This window comes from Exophiala spinifera (genome assembly GCF_000836115.1).
Source record: "Exophiala spinifera strain CBS 89968 unplaced genomic scaffold supercont1.1, whole genome shotgun sequence".
NCBI lineage: Eukaryota > Fungi > Ascomycota > Eurotiomycetes > Chaetothyriales > Herpotrichiellaceae > Exophiala > Exophiala spinifera.
The window spans coordinates 3,255,408-3,278,636 of NW_015622513.1; the positions used below are offsets into that span (position 1 = coordinate 3,255,408).

At 52.4% G+C, this 23,229-nt stretch overlaps 9 protein-coding genes across 9 annotated transcripts; 8 read left to right on the forward strand and 1 right to left on the reverse strand.

Moving 5' to 3' along the window:
• Window positions 1–1,609: 1,609 nt before the first annotated feature.
• PV08_01207 (amidophosphoribosyltransferase) lies at window positions 1,610–3,403 on the forward strand (the record flags this gene model as incomplete). The annotated part of the gene is made up of 1 exon (XM_016375571.1): window positions 1,610–3,403. The coding sequence occupies one exon, from the start codon at window positions 1,610–1,612 to the stop codon at window positions 3,401–3,403; it is 1,794 nt and encodes a 597-aa protein (XP_016240847.1).
• A 508-nt stretch (window positions 3,404–3,911) lies between these two features.
• Window positions 3,912–4,526, forward strand: PV08_01208 (uncharacterized protein; the record flags this gene model as incomplete). Its single annotated transcript, XM_016375572.1, has 1 exon — window positions 3,912–4,526. The coding sequence occupies one exon, from the start codon at window positions 3,912–3,914 to the stop codon at window positions 4,524–4,526; it is 615 nt and encodes a 204-aa protein (XP_016240848.1).
• Window positions 4,527–5,389: 863 nt separating this feature from the next.
• PV08_01209 (uncharacterized protein) lies at window positions 5,390–7,243 on the forward strand (the record flags this gene model as incomplete). Its single annotated transcript, XM_016375573.1, has 1 exon — window positions 5,390–7,243. One exon carries the CDS (start codon window positions 5,390–5,392, stop codon window positions 7,241–7,243), a length of 1,854 nt encoding a protein of 617 aa, XP_016240849.1.
• A 1,074-nt stretch (window positions 7,244–8,317) lies between these two features.
• On the forward strand, window positions 8,318–10,538 carry PV08_01210 (uncharacterized protein; the record flags this gene model as incomplete). Its single annotated transcript, XM_016375574.1, has 3 exons — window positions 8,318–8,764; window positions 8,857–9,333; window positions 9,390–10,538. 3 exons carry the CDS (start codon window positions 8,318–8,320, stop codon window positions 10,536–10,538), a joined length of 2,073 nt encoding a protein of 690 aa, XP_016240850.1.
• A 435-nt stretch (window positions 10,539–10,973) lies between these two features.
• PV08_01211 (uncharacterized protein) lies at window positions 10,974–12,817 on the forward strand (the record flags this gene model as incomplete). The annotated part of the gene is made up of 4 exons (XM_016375575.1): window positions 10,974–11,232; window positions 11,349–11,455; window positions 11,626–11,800; window positions 11,967–12,817. 4 exons carry the CDS (start codon window positions 10,974–10,976, stop codon window positions 12,815–12,817), a joined length of 1,392 nt encoding a protein of 463 aa, XP_016240851.1.
• Window positions 12,818–13,613: 796 nt separating this feature from the next.
• On the reverse strand, window positions 13,614–15,155 carry PV08_01212 (uncharacterized protein; the record flags this gene model as incomplete). The annotated part of the gene is made up of 3 exons (XM_016375576.1): window positions 13,614–14,056; window positions 14,149–14,779; window positions 14,850–15,155. The coding sequence occupies 3 exons, from the start codon at window positions 15,153–15,155 to the stop codon at window positions 13,614–13,616; spliced, it is 1,380 nt and encodes a 459-aa protein (XP_016240852.1).
• Window positions 15,156–15,527: 372 nt separating this feature from the next.
• Window positions 15,528–17,996, forward strand: PV08_01213 (uncharacterized protein; the record flags this gene model as incomplete). Its single annotated transcript, XM_016375577.1, has 3 exons — window positions 15,528–15,785; window positions 15,838–15,936; window positions 15,984–17,996. 3 exons carry the CDS (start codon window positions 15,528–15,530, stop codon window positions 17,994–17,996), a joined length of 2,370 nt encoding a protein of 789 aa, XP_016240853.1.
• Window positions 17,997–19,506: 1,510 nt separating this feature from the next.
• On the forward strand, window positions 19,507–21,041 carry PV08_01214 (uncharacterized protein; the record flags this gene model as incomplete). The annotated part of the gene is made up of 2 exons (XM_016375578.1): window positions 19,507–19,683; window positions 19,731–21,041. 2 exons carry the CDS (start codon window positions 19,507–19,509, stop codon window positions 21,039–21,041), a joined length of 1,488 nt encoding a protein of 495 aa, XP_016240854.1.
• Window positions 21,042–21,408: 367 nt separating this feature from the next.
• On the forward strand, window positions 21,409–23,079 carry PV08_01215 (uncharacterized protein; the record flags this gene model as incomplete). The annotated part of the gene is made up of 1 exon (XM_016375579.1): window positions 21,409–23,079. One exon carries the CDS (start codon window positions 21,409–21,411, stop codon window positions 23,077–23,079), a length of 1,671 nt encoding a protein of 556 aa, XP_016240855.1.
• Between the last annotated feature and the right edge of the window lie 150 nt (window positions 23,080–23,229).

The following is a 23,229-nucleotide window of genomic DNA, read 5'->3' on the forward strand; positions in this document are numbered from 1 at the left end:
AGAAAATTGATGAATCTTCGCGTGCTGAGATATGCTGCCTTTGCAGGCAAGTGAGGGCTGGATATCACGCAAAAGATGTACCGTTGGTTTGTGTGGTCACGAGGGCCTTCTCACGCTTTTCTGCGAAAAGTATCTGGATGTGATATGCGGAGAGGAGTGCCTATGCGTTCGACCGATATGGAAAACCCTGTCCAAGTCAGTTGTCTACCTCAAGCCAAAAGAAGGGGGGTTGGAGGTCCAGCTCATACAACGGCCTTGTGATGCTGACAGTATGGGCCAACGAGCACAGTAACCCACGCTGAACACAATAATCTTGGACCATGAAACAGACAGAGATGTCACCAGGTCAGGAAGTTCAGCGGGAGGGGACGATTGCATCAAAGAAATCCTGCGAGAGACTGCCAAACAATTTCAACGAGTGAGCATGGACGCGCCACATTGACAAAGCAAATTCCTGCGTGAAGAGGAGAGGAACAGGTATTGTTACAGTGAAATCTGCATGGTAGTGCTGTACTATCTGTCTTTGCATGCCCGCGATTGCCTTAGGCTTGCGCCTGGCCAGTATCTGGCAATCGACAGAGGTTGTGTGTCAAGACATGTACAAGCCTCTCATTCCTTGAATTTGCTAAGAACTCCCTCAGACAGTTCGATAACAAAGATGCATTGTACCATGAAGCCCATGCAGTATTTCCTCTGTTCCTTGTAACACGAAAATGACATTTGTTCTCGTCTGGTAGATCTAAGTCAAGCTGGATGAATTCCCGGATCTCCCGACCAGAGACACAAAGCAAACAAGAGGCACCGATGTCCAGTACAGCAAACATGTTTCAGAAGTATGTTGCAATCCAAGCTGCTTTGTAGGCCCACCTGTGTAGACGCAGCTATACCGCCGAAGCATTGAGGTGTTGTTGGTCTACAAGGCTGAGGCAGCCCCTTTAATCGGAAATACAATAATCCGACGGAATCTCGGATTACCTTCCTTGCACTCTCCGAGACGGGTGAAGACGCCGATAAGCGATAGCGACAGTGGGGTTAAAGATTTTCGCCTGGTGTTTTGACAGAAAATTCTCGCCAACCACTGACAAGCAGAGAATTGCGGATAGTCAACCACTGCCGCCGTCCGTCGTCGTCTGGTCGCCGGCTCTGCTCCAGAAGACGCCCCAGTGCAAGGTTCAAGAACTTACCCTCCTCTAATCTTTTCAACATGATGTCTCTGCGCCTCCCCGAGACCTCATACACCAGCGGATTGCAGCACCATATTCCAAAAGGCCTCTGCGCTTCCTCTTAGACGACCTTTACTGATCACGGTCCAAAGCGCACCGAGTCTCGAGTCCAGACTAAGGGAACAGTCTTTCCGTGATCGCTGTTGGCAGTTACTCCCACGATTTGTTTTACCTTTTGACATGCTATAAGTACGTGCGCGTCTCTCACCCTCTCTTCCCTCCTTGCCTATGGGATGATCCCATTTTATTTTTTAGATGTTAGACTACTGAACATTTTTGTGGAACAACCATTTTGGACTGATCTGGCATTTGCGGCGCACATGCATATCAAAATCCTTACACGGGCCGAACTGACTGTGTTATAGTCGTCCTAGTTTTCATTGAACATGTGTGGCATTCTTGCGTTAATCCTCGCCAATTCGGCGTCGACATCCGCCGCAGTCGACTTACACGAAGCCCTATACCTCCTTCAACACCGTGGTCAAGATGCTTGCGGAATCGCTACCTGCGCATCGGGTGGAAGAATATATCAGTGCAAGGGAAATGGAATGGCGGCAAAGGTCTTCCACGATGGTTCAAGAGTCATTGACCTCCCAGGGTTCATGGGCCTAGGGCACCTGAGATACCCCACCGCAGGAAGCAGCGCAAACGCAGAGGCTCAGCCGTTCTACGTCAACAGCCCGTACGGCCTCTGCCTGGCACACAACGGCAACCTTATCAACGCCCCGGAGCTGAAAAGATATCTCGATAGGGAGGCTTATAGGCACATCAACACTGACAGCGACAGCGAGTTGATGTTGAACATATTCGCTAACGAACTCAACGAGACCGGAAAGGCACGAGTAAATAATGACGATGTTTTTGCAGCATTGAGCAGGATGTATGATAAATGTCAAGGAGGCTGGGCGTGTACGGCCATGATCGCTGGCTATGGACTGATTGGCTTCCGCGATTCTTATGGCATTCGACCGTTGGTAATTGGCTCGAGAGATTCAGTGGACGGTCATGGAAAAGACTACATGATGGCTTCCGAGTCGGTTGCCCTTGTTCAACTGGGATTTGATGTTATCCGGGATGTCCTCCCCGGCGAGGCCGTCATCGTCCAGAAGGGCCATGCGCCTCACTTTCGACAAGTGCAAGAGAGAAAATCATATGCTCCCGACATATTTGAATATGTGTATTTTGCACGACCAGATTCAGTCATGGACGGTATCAGTGTGCACCGCAGCCGACAGCACATGGGATCCCGACTCGCCGAGGAGGTCAAAAGAGTGCTTAGTGCTCAAGATCTGGCTGACATTGACGTGGTCATCCCCATTCCAGAGACGTCAGTCACGTCAGCAGCTGTGGTGGCCAAAGCGTTAGACAAGGAATACTGTCAAGGATTTGTCAAGAACAGATACGTTTTCCGCACCTTCATCATGCCCGAGCAGAAAGCAAGGCAGAAAGGAGTGAGGCGCAAATTGAACGCGATGGCCATGGAGTTCAAGGATCGCAATGTTCTTTTAGTGGACGACAGCATTGTGCGAGGTACAACGAGTCGAGAAATTGTAACCATGGCACGAGAAGCAGGCGCCAAAAAGGTCCACTTTGCCAGCTGTGCACCTCCCATCACCCATGCCCACATCTACGGGATCGATTTGGCATCACCTTTCGAGCTGGTTGCACACAACCACCACGGGGCCGAGGCGATCGCCAAGCACATTGGGGCAGACAGTGTCATTTTCCAAACATTGGCCGACTTGAAGGCTGCGTGCGTGGATGCGGCGAGAGAAGCTCACAGTCACGATGCGCCTTCTGACTTTGAGGTCGGCGTCTTCTGTGGCTCCTACATTACTCCAGTTAACCAAAGCTATTTTGATCATCTGGAGAGAGTCCGAGGACAAACCCGGCGTCTTAAAGTCATGGATGAGGCGCGACGAGCTGTCGCACAGGGCGTGGCAGGAGAGGATCAAATTAATATGGCCACCAATGGAGCTGTTGTCACAGAACAAGGCAAGGTGGTGCCAGCGGCAAACGGCGAGGCGCGAAAATCGGCCATTCAAGTCAACGGATCAGTTTCTTTCGGTCACGATGCAGTAGCAGGGTCCGCGCAAGCAGCTTCGCAAGAGGACGAAAGCCCGAGTGTTCGGGATCGGATGGACATCAGTCTGCACAATCTAGGGGATTTCCCTGGGTGAAATTTTGAACAGTTGACATTGCAAATAGGCTGCTGGCGTTCGGAGTCTCATGGATCTATTGCATGTGATGGGAACTGCACGAGGGAGGTTCTTCTGATTGACAATGTTCTCGGTTCATTGTACCGATGACCCAGACAGAGCCAGCAAAATGACAGGATCGCGAACAATGCAAAAGAAAATGAAGCACTTTGTCTGACCATGCTGTCAAAGATCCAGCGCCATGGATAGATCATTGCCATGCAGATGCCAGCGCTTCCAAATCGTCCACAGCCGCTGCCATTGCTGGTGGTACGAATGACCATTGTTCTTGCTGTTGTTTATCCCGCGTGGTTCCTTCCTCGCAAGACATATTTGAGCATGGCTTGCTTCTTCTGATCTTGTGAGCTCCAAAGACATACTCTTTTATACCAAGCTGCCTCAGCAGGCGCCCACTCTCTGCGATCTTGGATCTTGGATCTTGGAACTTGTCAACCGTTGCTGCTGTTCCCGTATCTCCTGTATCGCCAACATGCATCTCGTGTTCCTCTTGTTGACAAGCCTCTGCAGGAGCATCGTCGCTCTCCCAGCTCTCGACACCGCTGCCTCCAGTCGAGACGTCGAGTCGAGTCTAGCTTGTCCTGAGACCCTACCACCACTCCCTGGCTTTGACTATCCTCACCTGATGATCCCAATCTCGTCAAGTCATCCCGATAAGGCCTATCCGAATACACTTACACCGAATATCAGCGCCAATGATATGTCTGTCATTTTCAATTTTGATGTTCCAGAGGAACGTTCGGGCCAGATGTGCACATGGCAATTTCTGTTCCCTCAACAGAATCAACTCAGCACCTCTTACTTCAAATTGATCGGGTTTGGCACGTTCCATTTCTCGCTTTCAGCCCTCGGGAACGGGGCGATTGCCGGTACCACCACGTTCAACCACCAACCGCTTCAAGCAAATCCACACGGGTTTCCCTGTTCAGTGAGCATGCAGCCGGGCAATGCTTACACCGTCGGCTCGTCGCTGTGTGTACCAGGCTTGATTAGCTTGACCATGAGCAGCACTGACAGCCATCTGGAGTGGTTTGAAGATTTCAATCCCTGTCCGATAGGCCTGTACATGACTTATTCTCCAGCCTAGCAGCGACATTCCACAAGATAACAGGAGTCGCGCTCAGCAAGATGCCTTTGGGCGACGATCGGCACTGACACAGTGGGAAGGGCTTTGAGGGCGAGTGTGTTCAGATTAGCAGGAGTAAAAGGCTTTCGGACAGACGCGGGTACGGAGTACAAAGTTCGGGCATGCATAAAGTGTTGATTAAGCGAGAGCGCCACCAGCCACTCTGCATGAACGACTTCGCAGTGCAGATTCTTGGTGTTGATGACATGTCCGGCGCCGAGCAGAAAAGAGACCAAGAGGGACGATGAGGTTGCGAGGAGGCTGGGATTATGATTTGAGTAGAACCTTAGCCTCGTCCTGCGACAGGATGATTGGTGCTGGTCGTGGTGGGGGTCACCAGACGATAGATTGCTAGTATGTTAGAAGTCGCAGGCTGGTGCAGGCTGGGGATGATGACTTGGGAAGAAGCCATTCAATCAATAGTCGCCTGTACTCGTGCTTCGTGTCGCAAATCCATCCTGCTTCCTACAATGAATCTCATCGTCCCTTTTTCTCTTGCACCTTCTTGTGTCTTCGTTTCTGCATGTTCTTTACGCGCCTCGATCGGCCAATGTTGTGCACCCCTCAGTAAACAGCCCGAGTCGATGGAAGCGCCACAGCAAAAGCCTATTTCTGGACGACGGCGGCCTTGTCTGCGCTCGACAATTGCTTAACATAGGGAAAAGAAGAGAGAATATCACGCACAGACACGACGGCCGGGGAATCGTATACAGCGCTCTCAGCTGTGCGTATCATGACCTAGCGCGCACGATCTCATCATCTCCATCCTCTGCACAGACCACGATCACCCAAGGGAGGACTTGGTGGTTGATCCACTGACAGTAATGTCGCGCCCTCCTCCAAACGCACGATCCTCGGTCGCCAGCGGCCTTGCACCGCCGGTTCCTGGGCCAGGGTACCCTACCAGCGCACATGGCTCTGCGGTGTTCGCACACCCTCCGCCGCCCCCTCCGATGAGCGTCGCACCCACCAGTAGACCTCCATCGCGGTTCGAACCTCCTCCACTATCGTCGACGCTAGGTCCAATGCCAGGTACGCTCGAGCGACCTCTACAGGGCCCGCGCAAACGACTCATCGTTACGTGTGACGGCACGTGGCTGGACGCGGACAACGGGATCCTGCGCAACGGTACGAAACAGCCGCCCTCGAACGTGAGCCGCATCGGGTGGGCGATCAAGGACACGTCGCGCGACGGCATCCCCCAGATCGTCAACTACCAGGCTGGCGTGGGCACGAGCGGAGGCGCCGCGTCGCGCGCGGTCGGCGGAGCGACGGGCATGGGCCTGAAGGAAAACATGCGCGAAGCCTACACGTACATCGCCATCAACTGGAGACCGGGCGACGAGATCTTCCTAATCGGCTTCTCCAGGGGCGCCTTCACCGCCCGAAGTGTCGGCGGGATGATAGGCGACTTGGGCCTGCTCACGCGCGCGGGCATGCCGTCCTTCAACGAGATCTTTGAGGACTGGGAACACCGGATGGACCAGCGATACGTCTCCAGGTTCCCGGACACGCCGTTCCCCAACAAAGGGCCGTTTAACAAGGATTACGTGCACGAACTGGTCCGGCGAGGCCTCACAACCGTCAACGTTCCCATCAAGGCCGTCTGCTGCTGGGACACGGTGGGCAGCTTGGGCATCCCGCGCATCGGGTGGCTCGAGTCTCTGGGGCTGCAGGCCAGGGGGCTGCACAAGTACGACTTCTACGACACGAGGCTAAGCCCGTGCGTGGAGAACGCTTTCCAGGCCCTCGCGCTGGACGAGCGGAGGGGACCGTTTGCGCCAGCCGTGTGGGAGAAGCGGGACGCCGACCGGACAAACCTTGTGCAGTGCTGGTTCCCCGGGGTGCACAGTAACGTCGGCGGAGGGTACGACGACCAGCAACTCGCAAACATCACACTCGCGTGGATGATGAGCAAGTTGGAGCCATTTCTGGATTTTCGACCGGACTTTCTAATGGCGCAGTGGGACGAGAACAAAGCGTATTACAAGAGTACGGGCCAGAAGACGAGATGGTGGGGCTGGGGAGAGATTTACAACAGCCTCACGGGTCTGTATTCACTTGCGGGCGCAAAGACGAGAACGCCGGGAGCGTATTATCGCGTCGATCCGGACGGGAGGACGACGGAGAAGAGGTTGAGGAATACGAACGAGTACATCCATGCGAGTGTGCGTGCGAGGCTGGGACTGCAGGGCCCAGGCGTGCAGGATAGAGGTGTCTATGATCCGCCTGCGTTACGGGACTGGACTTTTGACACGGAGCACGTACCGAGTAATGGAGGCGATGGGTTAATGGTCGTGTGGACGGACAGAGGCGGAAAGGGGGGTAAGAAAGCCGGACAGGATAAAATCCCAGAGGCGAGGTTGACTGAGACCGAGCTGGTTTTGCTGAGGCAAAGCCCCAGGGTGTATGATTACGTGACAGACCTGAGGCCGCCGAATGTCAAGCATGAGAAGAGACGGTCCAGGAGGCAGGATGCATCACAGGCGAATGGCGGCGGTGGGATGTCGCCTCCCTTGGTTGGTGCAGTGCCGTCGAGAAGACGCAATAGGATGAGTGCGCCGCCAGAAGGGTATCCGCCCATGGACACTGACGATGAGAGGACAAGACGAAAACAGAGAGACGGCAGAGATCCGGATCGGCAGAGACGACGGAAGAGTCGACGATATGATGATTGAAAGAGGACGAGAACAAAGCTGAGAAAGAAGAAGACGATTTCTTGTGTTCGATGGACTATTGAATTCAACCCAACGCTTGAAAAGAAGGTCATTTCCACATACGACACGACTATGGAGTACTCCATTTCGTACACCTCCACCAATTTTTGGTGGATGGTCAAGCATGCCATTCGCTCAGTCGACATGTCTCGCATCACGTTCGGAGCGGGATTTCGAAAGTTCTCGTCTAACAGTTTTACATTGCGAAAGGGCCGCGGATTTCTGTCAACTACTTCAATGTCGCGTCACGGCTTTGGCACCAATGTGACCTCGATACTGGCTGACGATTGAAACTGATTTCGATGTGTTCGTCGCACTACGTGGGATACGGCTCATATGCTATGTGAGCGAACATGTAACGAAACACCCATGAGAGGGGAGAAACATTTATCATCTGCTCAAGTCCATCTATTTACCAACCTACCTAGGTACCTACCACTATCAATCAATCTTGGGATCTGCGACCAAACTTGCAAGACCGAGTATGGTATCCTCATCAACCCTCGTCCATCTATGGTGCAATGATCACTTGCAATCACTGTCCACTCATCTTTGAACAGACATCAAACGCTTCGGCGAATTTCTCCAAAGGAAACTTGCCCATCCTCATAATGCCGTTCTGTTCACCGAGCCTCATGTACCTCATCTCGGTCACCTAGATCATGGGTTCAAATATCCTCCCGTTTCTATCGTCGACGGCGTCTTAGCACACGAAGTTAAGAAACCAAGGTCTTCGGTAGATGAGAAGTAGAAGCATCAACAATGTGTTGTCTTCCATGCATAAATCGCTACCTACGTAGGTTCCTAGGCACTTCGGAGGTCAAGTTGGGTGTTTTGTGTTTAGACGCCCGAATTTTAGGGCCGACGCCGTGACGAGTCCTTACCAAGAAAGGAAACCACACCGAACCATCTCGGGCCCGCGGACGCCGCAGAGACTCTCCATTCCAGTTCATTCATCCATGTCCACCATTAGCCACCTGCTGCGAGAAGATATAGTGGCTCTGTCCGAACCATGGCCGTCGTTCCAGAATGATTATGGACATGGACACGGATGCAGATGGTGCGGTTTTAGATCACCGCAACGCTGAGCAAGGCGGTCGTCTAACCTCGAACCTCCGCTCATGCATCAGTTGCAACCGCAAAAAGATTCGATGCGACAAGAAACTCCCATGTACAGCATGCACTCGGTCAGATAAGCAATGCTATTACCCGCCTGCAGGTCCCAGGACCAGGAGGACCAAGATGACCATGATGGAGGAGATGGCATCGCGGGTCTCCAGCCTTGAGAAGTCTCTCACGATTGCACGAAATCAAGCCTCATCTGCAGCAACGTCAAGTGCGCCGGCTTCCGACAGCACAGTCACCACTCCTGGTATGCACTCTTCGGCGTCTAGGGGAATGACAAGGGATGATATTCTTGTCCACAAGGGGTCATCTAGTCAGTATTTCAATGAGATTCTCTTATCAAGGGTCCTGGAAGAGGTGAGTTTTCTACAATGTCTGTATCTTTCATTGCAGGCTCGCGATGCACCACTTCTTGACCATACCGTTTATGCTCACGGAGCCCATCATAGGAACAACACATTGGTTCTGCCCTGACAGCCCAAGCTACAGCGACAACTCCTCGTACTGAGCACCCATCAATCTCTCCGTTCAGTCCACTTGGTATAATTTCGTCTCCTTTTTTTGCGCAAACACCAACCACCTTCCACCCGCCCAAACTAGTGGCTATGAAATTATGGAATGTCTACCTCAACAACGTAGATTGTCATGCTTGTCAAAAGTTGCTGCATATTCCTACCGATGAGGCCAGGGTGTTTTTAGCCATCGACAAACCGAACGAATCGCCTTTGGAGAACCATGCGCTTTGTTTTGCCATCTACTATTGTGCGTTGGTAGCTCTCGACGACACAGAAGCTTATGCAATTTTAGGGGGCGAAAGAGCTCCTCATCTTCTCAATTTCAAGGTTGGTTTAGAACAAGCCCTCGCACAAGCTGACTATCTAGATCGACCAACCGTGACATCACTTCGTGCATTGGCAATATATCTGGTATGCACTTTCGGTCTTTCTTATGGGTCGACGATCATGTACTAACGCCCTTCAAGGCAGCACTTCGTGTCAATAATCGGGGCAGGGGTATCTGGGTACTCAACAGTCTGGCCATCCGTCTAGCTCAGTCAATAGGCATACATCGGGATGGTGCTCAGCTAGGCCTGTCACCGTTCCAGTCCGAAATCCGACGGCGTTTATGGTGGCATCTGCTGAGTCGAGACGGCCGTGCAGGGGAAGACTATGGTCTCCAAAGCACCGAGTATCTCCTACTGTCGTGCGATGTCCAATTGCCTCTGAACGTCGATGACACGGACCTTTATCCTGACATGAAAGAACTCCCGCCAGAAAAGAAATGTTGGACAGGCATGACCTTCGACCTAATCAATATCGAATTGGTCAAGACTGCACAGAGACTGGCCTCCCTCGCTACATCATCGTATTCGTCTCCAGAGTCAGCACCCAGCGAAGATGTGCGGAAAAGCGTCATGGATCAAAGCAGGGAACGCATCCAAGAGCGCTTGAAAAACTGCAACCCCGTCATTCCACAGCAGCGCATGACTCTCTTTTGTGCCTCGTGGCTGCTACGAAAGCTCGACTTCGTCACACGCCAACAGTGGAGCTTGTTACGGCATCATTCAAGCCCGCGAAGTGAAGATTTTGCAACCGAAGAGAACCTTCAAGAAGCCCTCGAGCTCCTGCAGCCGAGAATTGTCAAAAGCGATGACTTGCTGAAGCCGTACGCGTGGGCGGCGAAGGCGTACCCGCAGTACCACGTCACAATGTATGTGTTGTGGCATTTGTGCATCAAGCCTGACGGGCCGAGTACGGATAGAGCGTGGCGTGCAGTAGATGCCCTGTTTTCAACGGAGCTGTGGCACGAGACTACGGCTGGGTATGGACCGAAATCGGCAGTGCTGGAAGCCCTCAAGTTGAAAGCGTTGTCTCTGAGAAGTAGAAGTCGACATGGGAACTACTCGAGTACTTCGCAGACTGACTCCAGCGTCGATCCGTCCATGAACTCGACCCATCAAAGCACTTCTGTGCCTGTTAATGCGAATCCGACAGACGAGTTCCTCGCCAGCACCCAGGACTTTAGCGATTTGGGATTCGATCTCGATAGTGATGACTGGCCGAACTGCGATACCTTAGTTCAGGGGTACCAGTACGAAGGACAAGGATCGTTTTCCAGTTTTTACGAATGAAATGCTCGCTATGAGAAAAGACAATCTACAAACGCCCAGCAACTCCCCCCTCCCCCTCCCTGCAGGATTGTTGTCGAAACGCTGTGAATTGTCGGTGTGGCGACAAGTTGAAGCCGGGATTGCTCTGCGAAATTTAAGGCCGCGCCCGAAGGACCCACAGAGCAACTCCGTACAAGACCGGTGACTACCACTACTTCTATCCAGCAGCACCGTTAGTCCGTACGAGTACCATCAACAGGAACATCACAAAATTGCGCCGAACTCGGGTCTATATCTCGGTGGTCCACCGTCCTGCGAGAGTCAAATTACACGGTCCCAGAAGGTATAAAAGTACAGCCACGGTACTGCAGGAGCAGCTACCATGTCCTGCTCTTCGCATCCTTGGTTGGTCCTAAGCACCCCTCACCTACAATCACTGGAGATATCGATTCCATTATGGCGGCGTCAATATCTGAAGGCCAGTCTACGGACATACGAAATTCGAGATCTTCCCACAAGGAGAAGAAATCTACCCCTGACACGAGCTCTGCCCCTGCACCTGAATCGGAGACACAGTATACAGATGTCGAGAAGTCTGCAGAGGAAGCCAAACCGAAACCACCAGCACGCGAGTCACCCAACGGCGGATTGGCAGCATGGCTCGTCGTCCTCGGTGCTTGGTGTACTTCGTTCTGTAGTTTCGGATGGTTGAACAGTACGTAAAATTAGTCGCCCACCTAGCCCGTCGATGATCGCTCAAAGACGCTGCTGGCATGAAAGCTTCAAGTATGGTGCTGTGAGACTGACAGACTGCTACTTCCTCTTCTTTAGGCATCGGTGTCTTCCAGGAATACTACCAGAATGTCTTGTTGAGTCAGTATTCTCCAAGCACGATTTCCTGGATTCCGTCGTTGCAAATTTTTTTCATGATGGGCATGGTATGTGATGTCGCTCACACTCACATTCACACTCACACTCCTCCCCCTCGCCCAGCATCAACAGTCATATGTATCTGGGGATTCCTTTGTTTCAGCTCATTGTTGGACGCCGTAGTCATTCGTATCTGCATCGAGAAACATCTCCATTGCTAACGAATCGCCGCACTCAGGGTCCTGTCATCGGCGTTATCTACGACCACTATGGTCCTCGCTGGCTTCTTCTAGGAGGGACTTTTCTGCACGTCTTCGGAGTCATGATGGCCTCGTTGGGGAAGGAGTATTACCAAATCCTGCTGGCCCAGGGTGTATGTTCTGCCATTGGAGTTTCTGCAATCTTCCAACCAGGTACGCTTGCGTCTCGCTCTGTTCAATAAGGTACTTCACCAGCACATTCCACAATCAATGGGTCCATCTATCTTGTCCATACATGCATGCGATGAAAGCCAAAAAGGGAGAAATGCGATAGCTCATGCTAGTATGCTAACGATGGGTTCTTCTCTATGACTTTTAGCATTCACGTCTGTCCAGGGTTGGTTCAGCAAGCGCCACGGCGCTGCGTTCGGCGTCCTTTTCACAGGCTCGAGCGCCGGCGGCATCGTGTTCCCCATCATGGTGTCACACCTCATCCGTGAAGTCAGCTTCGGCTGGGCCATGCGCGTCTCGGCCTTCCTCATGCTCTTCTTGCTGGTGATAGCCAACCTGACCGTACGCCCCTTTGACCGTCCGTGCCCGGACCAGCACAGGGTGAGCGCCACACAGCTCCGCAAGCCCTTTACCGAACTGAACTTCCTCCTCGTCACGGGGGCCGCGTTCTGGTTCAGCTACGGCTTCTTCGTCCCCATCAACTACCTGCCGGCCCAGGCCTTCGAGGCCGGCGTGGACCCGGAGCTGGTTCAATACCTCCTGCCCATCCTCAACGCGGCGTCGCTGTTCGGCAGACTGTCCGCCGGAGTCGCGAGCGACAAGTTCGGCCCCTACAACGTCTTCGTCGCCGTGTCTTACCTCTCCGGCATCTGGATCCTGGGTCTGTGGCTGCCCGAGGACTCGAGCGCCGGCGCCATCGTCGCGTTCGCGGTGCTTTTCGGTTTCTCGTCCGCCGCGTACGTGTCGTTGCTGGCGCAGCTGGTCATGGCGATTTCGCCCATGAACCTCGCCGACATAGGCTTTCGGATCGGCGTGGTGTTGTTCGTCACGGCGGTAGGCGGCCTCACGACGAACCCCGTCAACGGCGCCATTTTGAGAGGCGGCGGTGGCTGGACGGGCCTCAAGGTCTTTTCGGGCGTGTTTTGTATCGCCGGCACTACGCTCGTGCTTATCGTGAGGATCCGAAGGGCTGGCTGGAGGTTGTTTGTCAAGGTGTAAAGACCGTGTCTCAAGGAGGGGTGGCTTTTTGTTTTTTCTTTCCGATCACACTACGGTTGCGGCTCACTTTTACGGGGTATCCCATGTCCACTGTCCTTGTGTATTGTGGCTCGGCATTATACTTCTCTACATATGGTCGTCTCATTCAATTTACGGGTTATCAGGGTCAAGCTAACAAGGATCAGAGCTTATTCAAGAGCTTGATCGGTACGTTTCGTAAATAAAAGTCTGAGCTCGGCCGCCATTTTCGAAGTAGGTTCCTGCTTCATGGCTGCGCCTGCGTATTCCCCTTGCCATGCATGCTTGATCGGTTGAAGCTTCACTCCTTGATCATACATTTGCGGAGCACTCTTGATCAGAAACTGTTGAGTCGCTCTCATCTCTTTCGACTGTCCGTAGTTCGCGTACATACTCTGTTTGACTACAGATGCGAACAATTTCCTGGCTCAAAGGGCCGCAACATCCATCTGTCCGCTGTCTCTTTTTGAGCGAACAACGAAGCATCCACGAGCCAGACGGCACCAGTCTGTTCTAGCTCACGACAAAGTCCTGTATTCCCATTGATCGAGAGGAATGAGATTCGCCCTCGGGGCGGTGGGAGACACATCAGGAGCCATGCTGTGGGACTGCTGGGACCCGGTGCAGATGCTTGTCGCATTTCCAACTTGCCTGTAGCAATGACGAGCTAACAAAGCTATCTCGCAGGTCCACCTGACCTGTAGCAATGATGGGCTAACAAGTTATCGTAGAATGAATATTTTCGCTGCTTTTCGAGCCCGGAACCGCTGCCGCCGCCTTATTCCGTCAACGGCTCGGTTTGAGAATTCGTAAGCAACTGATGGGGATCCGCCGCGAGGGTGGCAGCCAAATTTTGTGCTCGGCGCCGACCTGCCACCCAGCCCATAAATTCACTATAAGTCTGTGGCAGGACACTGACGTCGGCCGGAGTGTAGAAGGTGTAGAAAAATGTTCCGGTCGACTTGCGTTCTTTGTCTTGGTGTTCGACTGGGCGCACGTGTGTCCGGACCATGACCTGGATGCGCGTCCCACCGCTGGGGTCTGCTTCGGTGTACGACACCCCTGCGGCAACGTAAAGAACCGATCCTACCGGCACCGGCTCTTCGAATGTGCTGGGATCGAGATTGATGAATCTTGGTCGGGTGTGAGAAAAGGCAGCCGCACAGGTAAAGGCCAGCTCGAATGTGGTTTTGAGGAGGAATCCACCGAAAATCATAAAGTCTGTGGGAGAGGGAAGAAAAACAAACTCGTAAGTAAACGGGGGTCCAGGATCTTGATCCAGATGGAGGGGGAAAGGAGCGGGAAAAACTCACTGTGCCTGTTGCGCATTTGAGGCTGCATAATCTGAGTACTGTGTATTTGTGTCTTGGACATGGCAAGAACATTCTGAGGCTGGTTCTTGGGATTGTGAGTATCCGCGTAAGCAAGAGAGTCGGTCCACATTTTGTGAATCAGGGAAGATTCTTCTGCGTCGGGAGCTTTGGCGAGGATGTGCGACGACTTCAAGGCCTTCTTCCTCTTGTAGTTCTCTTCACCTTTGGCGAAGAGGGCCTTCTCGGCCGGCGTGGTCACCTGCAACGGAGCGATGTTGAGGGGCTTCCTGGTGTTTGGGTCCAGCGCCACCATGGTGAAAGCACATGTCATGAAGACATCCTCGGGAGCAACTTTTTGACCTTCTTCTGGCGCTTTGGCAATCTGGAGAGTCACCTCCATGCTGCTCCTGCCAGTCGCGAAAGACACCTGGCCGCTCAACTGCAAGTCACATATCTCACGGATGGGATTCTTGATGGTGATCCTGTCCACGGCAGCTGTGACGGTGGTGACACCTTCTCCGGTATGTTTGTACGCGACCACCCCAGCCAAGGCGTCAAGGTCCATCAGCAATGTACCGGTGCGTATCTGTCCGGTGTAATTCGCATATGTGTCAAGCATCCATGGATCTTTCTACAGGTGACAGCAGAACATTGGTAAGTGAGGAAGCGAAACAAGTATTCGTCATTGGGGAATCACTGACGGACAACGGGAGCACCACGCTGACATAGCTATCCGACATGCGCTTCGGCGTCAAGTCTGGCTTCACGGTCTCCTCGGGTGTGGATACTGGGTTCTTTTTTGCCTCTCTTCTTTCTCGCAATGCCTCGATCCACGGCTTCCGCACACGCATTTCTGTAAGGGCCTTGAATACCCCATCGGTACCAAGAGGTGTGGTCGAGTGAAAGGGGCGTAGAGAGGCGGATCCAGGAGGAGCCAGTGCTGTACGCGCGCACGCTCGCGCCAGCGACTGGGCTCTAGGGAGGTGAAGTACTCGAGGCGACGCCATTACGCTTGGGAAGCGTGCTGTGCTGTTCGTTGGTAGAAACTGGATTATTGCTGCAGCATTTCGGTGGAAGAAGCTGCTGGGTCGAGGCAATATATCCAGCAACGCCAGTGACTCACTGTCTCAACAAAATCAAAACTCTTTCGCTCTGCCTTTCGTAAGAACCCGATCGACGACAACAACATGAGCCAGTATGGAACAATTATCGTCGAGACCCGCAGGCGAACGCGGGACGCAACCAAAGACACGGGAAAATATCGGGTGCCGCAGAAAGTTTGTTAGTCAGCGCTCAATAGGGACATCCTCATCCTCCTTTCTCTCGACATCTCACCTCATCACGACAGCGCTACAAACAGGACATGTCCCAGTGCAGTGATGCAGGAGTTGAATCTCGGTGGTAGTGTCTTCATACACCGCCGCTCAGATGTTCGACTTTACACCGACACGACAGTGCATGTCTCAGGCCAGGTCTCTTCCCCGTCACCAAATGATCTGCTTCCATGGTGCCCGCGATCCAAGCGTCTGCTTTGTCTTTTCCGGATCTCCTTTGCTCTTGATTTGAACTTAACGCTCATCACATCAAGTCGCAAGAGTTTCGGCAGATTTATTGCTGACTGGGTTGCTGAAGCTGAGGTAAGACTGTCGAAGAGGTTGGCAGAGCATTCCCCAAATCTAACCACCGTAGCTGTGGGACCAACTTGGCTACGATGCCTCCCCTGTGCGTTATGACAGCGATCAGAGTGTGGCCTCTTCCAGGGCGCTGAGCTTCCAACTCGAGTTGAAGGTAGACCTACATGACAGTACCCCTAAGCGTTACTGAGGTATATGCAGTCCCTGAATGACGATGGCCAATCCGCCACCTGTCCGGAGACGATTCCAGCTATATCCATCAAGGAAATTCAAATAGCACTGCATTTTACCCATCAGGACAGTGCAGAGGCGCTTCCACAAACTCAAATACCAAACTCCGAAACCGGTCATAGATCCCAGTCTAAGCGGCATTCCTCGGTTCCCCAGGATTTCGAGCTAAGAATGCTTTCTTCCGGTAAGCCAGACCATGAAACGAAATGTCGAATTCCTCAAGTCGATCGTCGGCCTGCTGATCCTGAGCCTGTGGCTGCGTTTGATAGCGTGGGCCCACGGGAGAAGTCGCCATCCACCTCGTTATTGGATGGAGAAGCTTTTCTGATGCTGCTCGATATGGGTATCCGTAACAGCATCTCTTCGCGGCCAGTCAGACCTTCAGCAGGTTTTACACGTGCCACTGAGCTGGAGTCAATTCCATTGGCCGTCATCTCCCCGCCTTGCTTTACCCATCAGTATGCTCAACTGTTTGATGATCAGTGTCCCTTCATTCCAGCCATCACTAGATGGTTAGCCGCCTTCTCTCTGCAGCGCAGTGGTGCTGATGATGGCGAGGTCGGCGCCAACCTACACAAGAGTCTTTGGCTAACCCTTGCTCGGGGACTTCGGGACCGCAACGGTGAGCGTGCTCTACGTTCGCTATGGTCATCCCGGGCATACAATGACTTTGTACACGACTCGGGCGGTCAAGATACGCAAGGTTGCGCTCTGATGTTGCAAGATGATACATCACGTAGCAACGATCCAGAGTATTTAGGCTACGAGGACAACACAGCTGGAGACCTCTTGGATGTTGAGGCAACAGTCGACCAACCGGCTAATTACTGTGCAAGTTACAACCGTGAAGTCACGTCACAAGTCGTCAACAGTCAGGAGTGTGTAGCGGTGTCGGAATCCGTTGAGACCTGGAAGTACAAGAACATGGCCATTGATGCTCACGGAGCCTCTTGCCATTGCGGTCACTCAGGCATGCCCCGCCCCCGTAGGCACAGTACAGGTAACACGTCGCAGATGAGTGATGTTTCGATGCTTACAGCATTCCATGAACCTATGACAGACGAGTTCGTAGCCCAAGAGTCAGACTCTATTGGTGGGACTGATTGGCTTACTCAGAATGTCATCCGCATGCATCCGCTGATGCAGCACGAGCAGGACCTCTTTTTGGTCGAGGGGGTTGAGTCTCATGGAAAATGGCGTCGGCTAAATGAGGCAGACCACCACGCATGGTCCGAAGGAGAACCCTGCGGTCTGACCTTCGGCAAGCAGGACGAGTGTCTTCGTCCATATACATGGTGCCAACAAACCTGCTTCGAATCTCAAACAGCTCTACATCCAGGATATCACGACTCAGAACACAATCCGAGCGACAGCACTCCCAGCCAAGAATCGATAGAATCCATGTCTGGTGATCTAAGACAGAGCTCTTCAAATACGTCGCTAGCCGAAGCACTTGGAGGCGAGCACCTTCTGTGGCACATGTGGAAGAGAAGGCCCAGTGTCGCTCCACGGGGAGAGGAGGACGTGCTCGAGATGAAGATGATGTACGAAACAGACCCAGATATGAAACTCTTCAGTACTGGATGGACCTTTGATTCAAGCCCAAGCAATACTGGCCACAACGATGCTTTTATGTTAGATGAAGCGGCCAATGGTCTCCGCCAATCACAGGGACAGCGCAATGAACCAATGCACCCAGTGGCGGACAAACGATCATATTCCTCGAGCTCTGATTCATCCTCATCCTCCTCATCCTCGTCATACGTTGGACGGACAACCTCAGAGCCCAAACCGCAACGTCGAGGGAGCTATATCAAGCGATTTTCGTGGGGAGGGAGAAGCCATGCATCAGACGCGAGCAGACTGGAAATGACAAAGCTGAATGACCGAACAATGGAAGTCAAGAGACGCAAGACATTGGACGACTATGAGTCGATGGAGAAGGCAGCTTTGGACGATGATTCCAGTGATATGCTCTTTTGAGGAACTTGCAATGAACAGAATGAAGGCGTTATTGATACATGTCTGGGATTTGCCAGCCGGTGGAGTAAGTCGATTTTGGGTGCGATTGGCAACGAAAAGTATACATTTATGGCAGCGATGCCGAACATTGAAACACGTTATTTAATATGATGTGATGCACATTTACCTGTGGTGCATAGCTTGCAACGAGGCAAGGAGAAGCGTTGGAATGATTGCACGCAAAGTTAACTGTTGAGGTTTGCATCCTATGTAGCTACAGCAGCTCTTGAAGTACTAGGTACAACGGTCTATTGAATGCACAAGTGTTTCATGAGCAGTATGCCGTGGACCTTCATATGGGATATCAATGTTTGATGGCTGCTTCAAAGTGAACTTTCGAGGCCATGTGCTGCGTAGGAAGGAAACCAAGGTCTCTGAGACATCCTGAATGGAGCTGGAATCAAGTCACGACTGTCTAGGCGGATACTTGGCCTTTGTAGGTGTTGGCGTACCTCAGGTACCTGTATGAACTGAGGTCCCGGGCTCCGAACGGCAGTCAACAGAAGCTAAACGGAGCTTGGAGCTCTCACCAACCCGGCGCCAATGGAATTCAGCTTTAGGTATACATTAAGTACCTAACTCTAGGTACCCAAGGTAGGTTCGCTAGGTGCAGCCTCTCACGTTTTAAGTGTAGGCTCACTATTCTCACTAGCCCTGCTGGGCCAAAGCTTCCCTAGAGCTCATGCCTACAATACCTGGTGCAACCTACTTAGCACACCTACTTGGTTGTAAAGCAGGTGCTCTCTTCCGGAGGAACGCAGATGCAGCACAACAACATCCACCCTCATGAACCACCACATTTTCAAGCCACCGAGGTCACTTTCTCGCCAACATTGCTTCATCAATGGCTACGTCGCCAATACCTGGTGCATCATCATCATCATCATCACGCTATTCTCTTCCCTCCAGGTTTGCCTCGCAGTCGTTGACTCGCTCGTTACCTGTCGACCCACGAACCACATCCACCCATGCTACCTTATGCTTGCCTTGTCGTGGCCTTTGACTGGTCTTGCCCCTCCTCTTGACATTTTTACCTTGTTTCTCAGAGCCCCTCACAGTATCCATCATATAGGCCTGTTGGGCGCACTTAGCCAACCTGGCGCCTCGTCACTCGTCTAGCAACGAACCGCTGCACCAGGAGTCTGCCTGGCATAAGTTGTGCAGCTACATCCCCGGCACGGAACTGTACAGAGCTCGAGTCAAGCTGTCGGCCAAGTCGCGGGACCCCCTCCTATACCTTGCCTCTGGCCTGGTGCTACTGTTACTTCTCCTCGTACAGCTATTTTCGTCACGCGACGCCCAACCGTCTCGTCCTCTCGAGAAGCCTGAGCTTTCTATAAATACCCTCAGTCCCTTTGGCGAAAGTGTATACAAGCAAGAGGCGTATTACGAACAGCTAGAACCGGGAACACAGTGCAAACCCAAGTCGCTGTTTTCTGCCGAATTGCCTGTTACACACGGCTTAACCAACATGGCTCTCGAGGCGGAGGCTCGGCGTATGATCGTGGAGTTCGAGTATAGCAAGGAAGATGTGAACAAGGGTGTAAAGGAATTCATCCGGGAGATGCAGGAAGGTCTGGAGAATGACGGTGCCACCTTGAGCCAGATTCCAACCTATGTCACGTCAGTCCCCAATGGCACGGAAAAGGTAGGATGAGAAGCTCTGTAGCGACTCGACTGACACAGTATATTTAGGGTGTCTATCTGGCCGTTGACTTGGGAGGGACCAACTTCCGAGTATGCTCAATCACCCTGCATGGAAACCAGTCGTTCTCTTTACAGCAGTCGAAAGTCGCAGTCCCGCGTTCCTTGATGGAGGCTACGCATGCCAAAGACCTATTCCATTTCCTTGCTCAGCAGATAGAAGCATTCCTCAAAACGCACCACGAAGAACATTTCTCGAAGCACCGCAACAATCCGGTCGAACAGGACTTTTTCGACCTAGGCTTCACATTCAGCTTTCCCGTGAACCAGATTGGTATCAATAAGGGAAAGCTCATGAGGTGGACCAAAGGATTCGATATTCCAGAGGCTATTGGCATGGATGTTTGCGAGTTGCTGCAGAAAGAGATCGACGCTCTGAAACTTCCTGTCAGGGTCGCAGCACTGGTCAACGATACGGTGGGCACCTTGATGGCAAGGTCGTACACGTCTCCTGGCAAGACCAAGACATTGATCGGTGCCATTTTTGGCACGGGCACAAACGGAGCGTACGTGGAGAAGTTGGACCGCGTCAAAAAGATGAAAGCGGTTGACGAAGCTGGTGGTGGCGCGAACTACGAAAAGTCTACCGGTCTCATGGTCATCAACTCAGAATGGGGCAGTTTTGACAACGGTCTCAAAGTGCTTCCCACCACCCAATTCGACATAGATTTGGATCGTGAGTCTGTGAATCCTGGAATCCAGATGTTTGAAAAGCGTGTATCCGGCATGTTCCTTGGCGAGATCCTACGACGGGCACTGTTGAGCCTCCACCAACATCCTGACGCTGGCGTCGCCCTGTTCAAAGACGCAACATCGCACGACAATGACATCAAGAGTACCACGACAGTGGCAGAGGACAGTGCACTTTTCAAGCAATGGGGCATCGACACGTCGTTCCTGTCCATCGTAGAGGAAGATCAATCCGATCATCTACGAATCACCAAGCAAACTCTCGAGAAGGAGCTGAACATTGGGGCAGCATCCACAGAAGACTGTGTAGCTGTCAAGATGCTCGTGCATGCCATAGGTAAAAGAGCAGCTCGCTTGAGTGCGGTCGCGCTTGCTGGTATAATTATCGCGACAAATAAGTTACAGGAGGACGAGATTGTTGATGTAGGTGTGGATGGCAGCTTGGTTGAGTATTACCCAGGCTTCGAGGAGTATATCCGCGAAGCTTTCAGGGAGATTGAGGGTATCGGCGAAGACGAGAAGCGTATCCGGATTGGACTTGCGAAGGACGGCAGTGGTTTAGGTGCTGCTCTTATTGCGTTGGTTGCGCACGACTCGGCTGTGGCACTGTAGGCGCATCGTTCTCCTAATGAAAGACGACGGTAACCGCATCAATATCTCTATCATGGCTTTACATCAGAGGCCAGAGGTTACAACGACTTTCATTCGGATGACGTGGATATGAAATTGGGCCTCGTATGAGATGACAGGCATGAAAGCAATGGGATGGACCGAACATTGTATTTAGAGCGGAGACCATAAAACTGTGGAAAAATAGTCTTTGTCATCTTCAGCGTTGGAACCGCCTCAACTAGCAATCGTCGACGCCTCACACTACGTCTCTATCGATTAACTTCTCACATACTGACTCGTACGAGCGATTCACACTCCTCTGTGTGGTTCCTTCTCACATAGACCTGACCCTGAGGATTCGATCAATATGAGCGCAGAGCTGCAGGCATGGGCATTGCCCCGTCTTCAGAGACTACTTCCAATCGACGACGAATCTCTTCGAGAGATCATAACTTACACCAACTCTCTCACCAAAGAAGCGGGTGCTGATCACCTGAAGAACTTACTCGGCGATTCACCACAGGCTCTGGAGTTCATCTCATCTTTTAATGCGCGCCGACCACAAGTATCTTCGAACAGGAGTCCATCACAAGCACGCCCAGCGTTGACAGCGGATGAGTCTGGTGTCCCAAGTCCAAAGAAGAGGGCTGCACGGAGAACGAAACCGCCACTGCATGCAACTGGTCCTGCACGCACTCCAGAGGGATACGGTAATGTGTCTGGAGGATATACCAAGCACTACGATGGAGACGACCATTACTCATCACCCCGGGAATCTGTTTCCCATAATGAGGACGCGCCTTCACGGACGGGCACTGCTGATGCCCTCCAAGTTCCATTACGTACCACTCGTGTTGCACCGCAATCCAGTGCGGCATCTCGAGATGCTTCGCCGGCTCTAAAATCCAACAAATTGCCACCCTCGGCATCTGGGAGTTTGATATCGGATTTTGGATTTGCTAATGTCCGATCAAAGCAGTCGAAAAAGCCAGCTCATCCATCACATTCGCAGCCCCAGTCGGGAACTGCGACACCACAGAAAGGCGGCCCTACCACTACCACGTCCAGTGTGGCCGACTTGACGGCGGCGATCGCAGCACTAGAATTGTCTACCAATCCAACTTTATCGAAAGAGAGAAGAAAATGTACCTGCAATGCTTCCATTCATCCCTTGTTCGAGACAGCTCCGAATTGTTTGAATTGTGGCAAGATCATATGCGCCTTAGAAGGCCTTCAGCCATGCTCATTCTGCGATGCTCCTATCTTGTCAAAAGAGCAAGTCGATAGCATGATCAAGGCACTAAAAGAAGAGCGTGGCATTGAGAAGATGGCTGCTCACAATGCAGGCCAGACACACTCCGGTCGGGGTACACCTTTGTTCGGAGGATCAACACCCGAGGCACTTTCAGGAGACGAGTCTTCATCAGCGGCAGCACGAGCAAGGGCACATCGAGATAAACTTTTGGCGTTCCAAAGAGAAAATGCTCAACGGACTCGAGTTTATGATGAAGCTAGTGACTACGACATGACTTTGACCCCTGGGGCTACGCAGTGGATGAGCCCGGTTCAGCGGGCTGCGGCGCTGAAAAGGCAACAGCAATACATTCGCGAGATGGAAGAGGCGAATAGACCGGAGTGGGAAAAGAAGAAGACGGTGATGAGCATGAGCATCAGGAACGGGAAGCTGGTCAGGACATATGAGCGCCAGAACGTCCCTGCAGCCCCAGAGAAGGTTGACAATACTGAAGAGAATGCCGGTGTGGAGGAAGACCCAGCTGATCAACATTTGAGTGTTGGGGGTCAAGGTGCATTCAGCAACAATCCTCTTCTAGCAGGCGGCAAACTCATCCGGCCAGTGTGGAAAGCACCTGAAGGTGAAGAGAAGGGCAAGCAGCGGGAGCCAGAGAGAAAAAGTGTATGGCGAAGAGTGCAGGATGACAGCGAAGACAATGAGCGCTGGATCCTGGATGGCGGACTGCATGGCTATGGCGCAGAGACTAGACTGATGGAAGATGGAAGTCAGCAAGAGTGTGGCTAAGAGATGCGTCTGCTCTTTCTCTCTTGACACGGGGTACCAGTGATATCTCCCTTGTCACCCTGTATATATTCCGCAAGTAGAGAGATGAGGCGACAATGACTGCTCGGTCCCTACAGAGAGCTTTATCTGCACTAGCTCGAACGCATACAA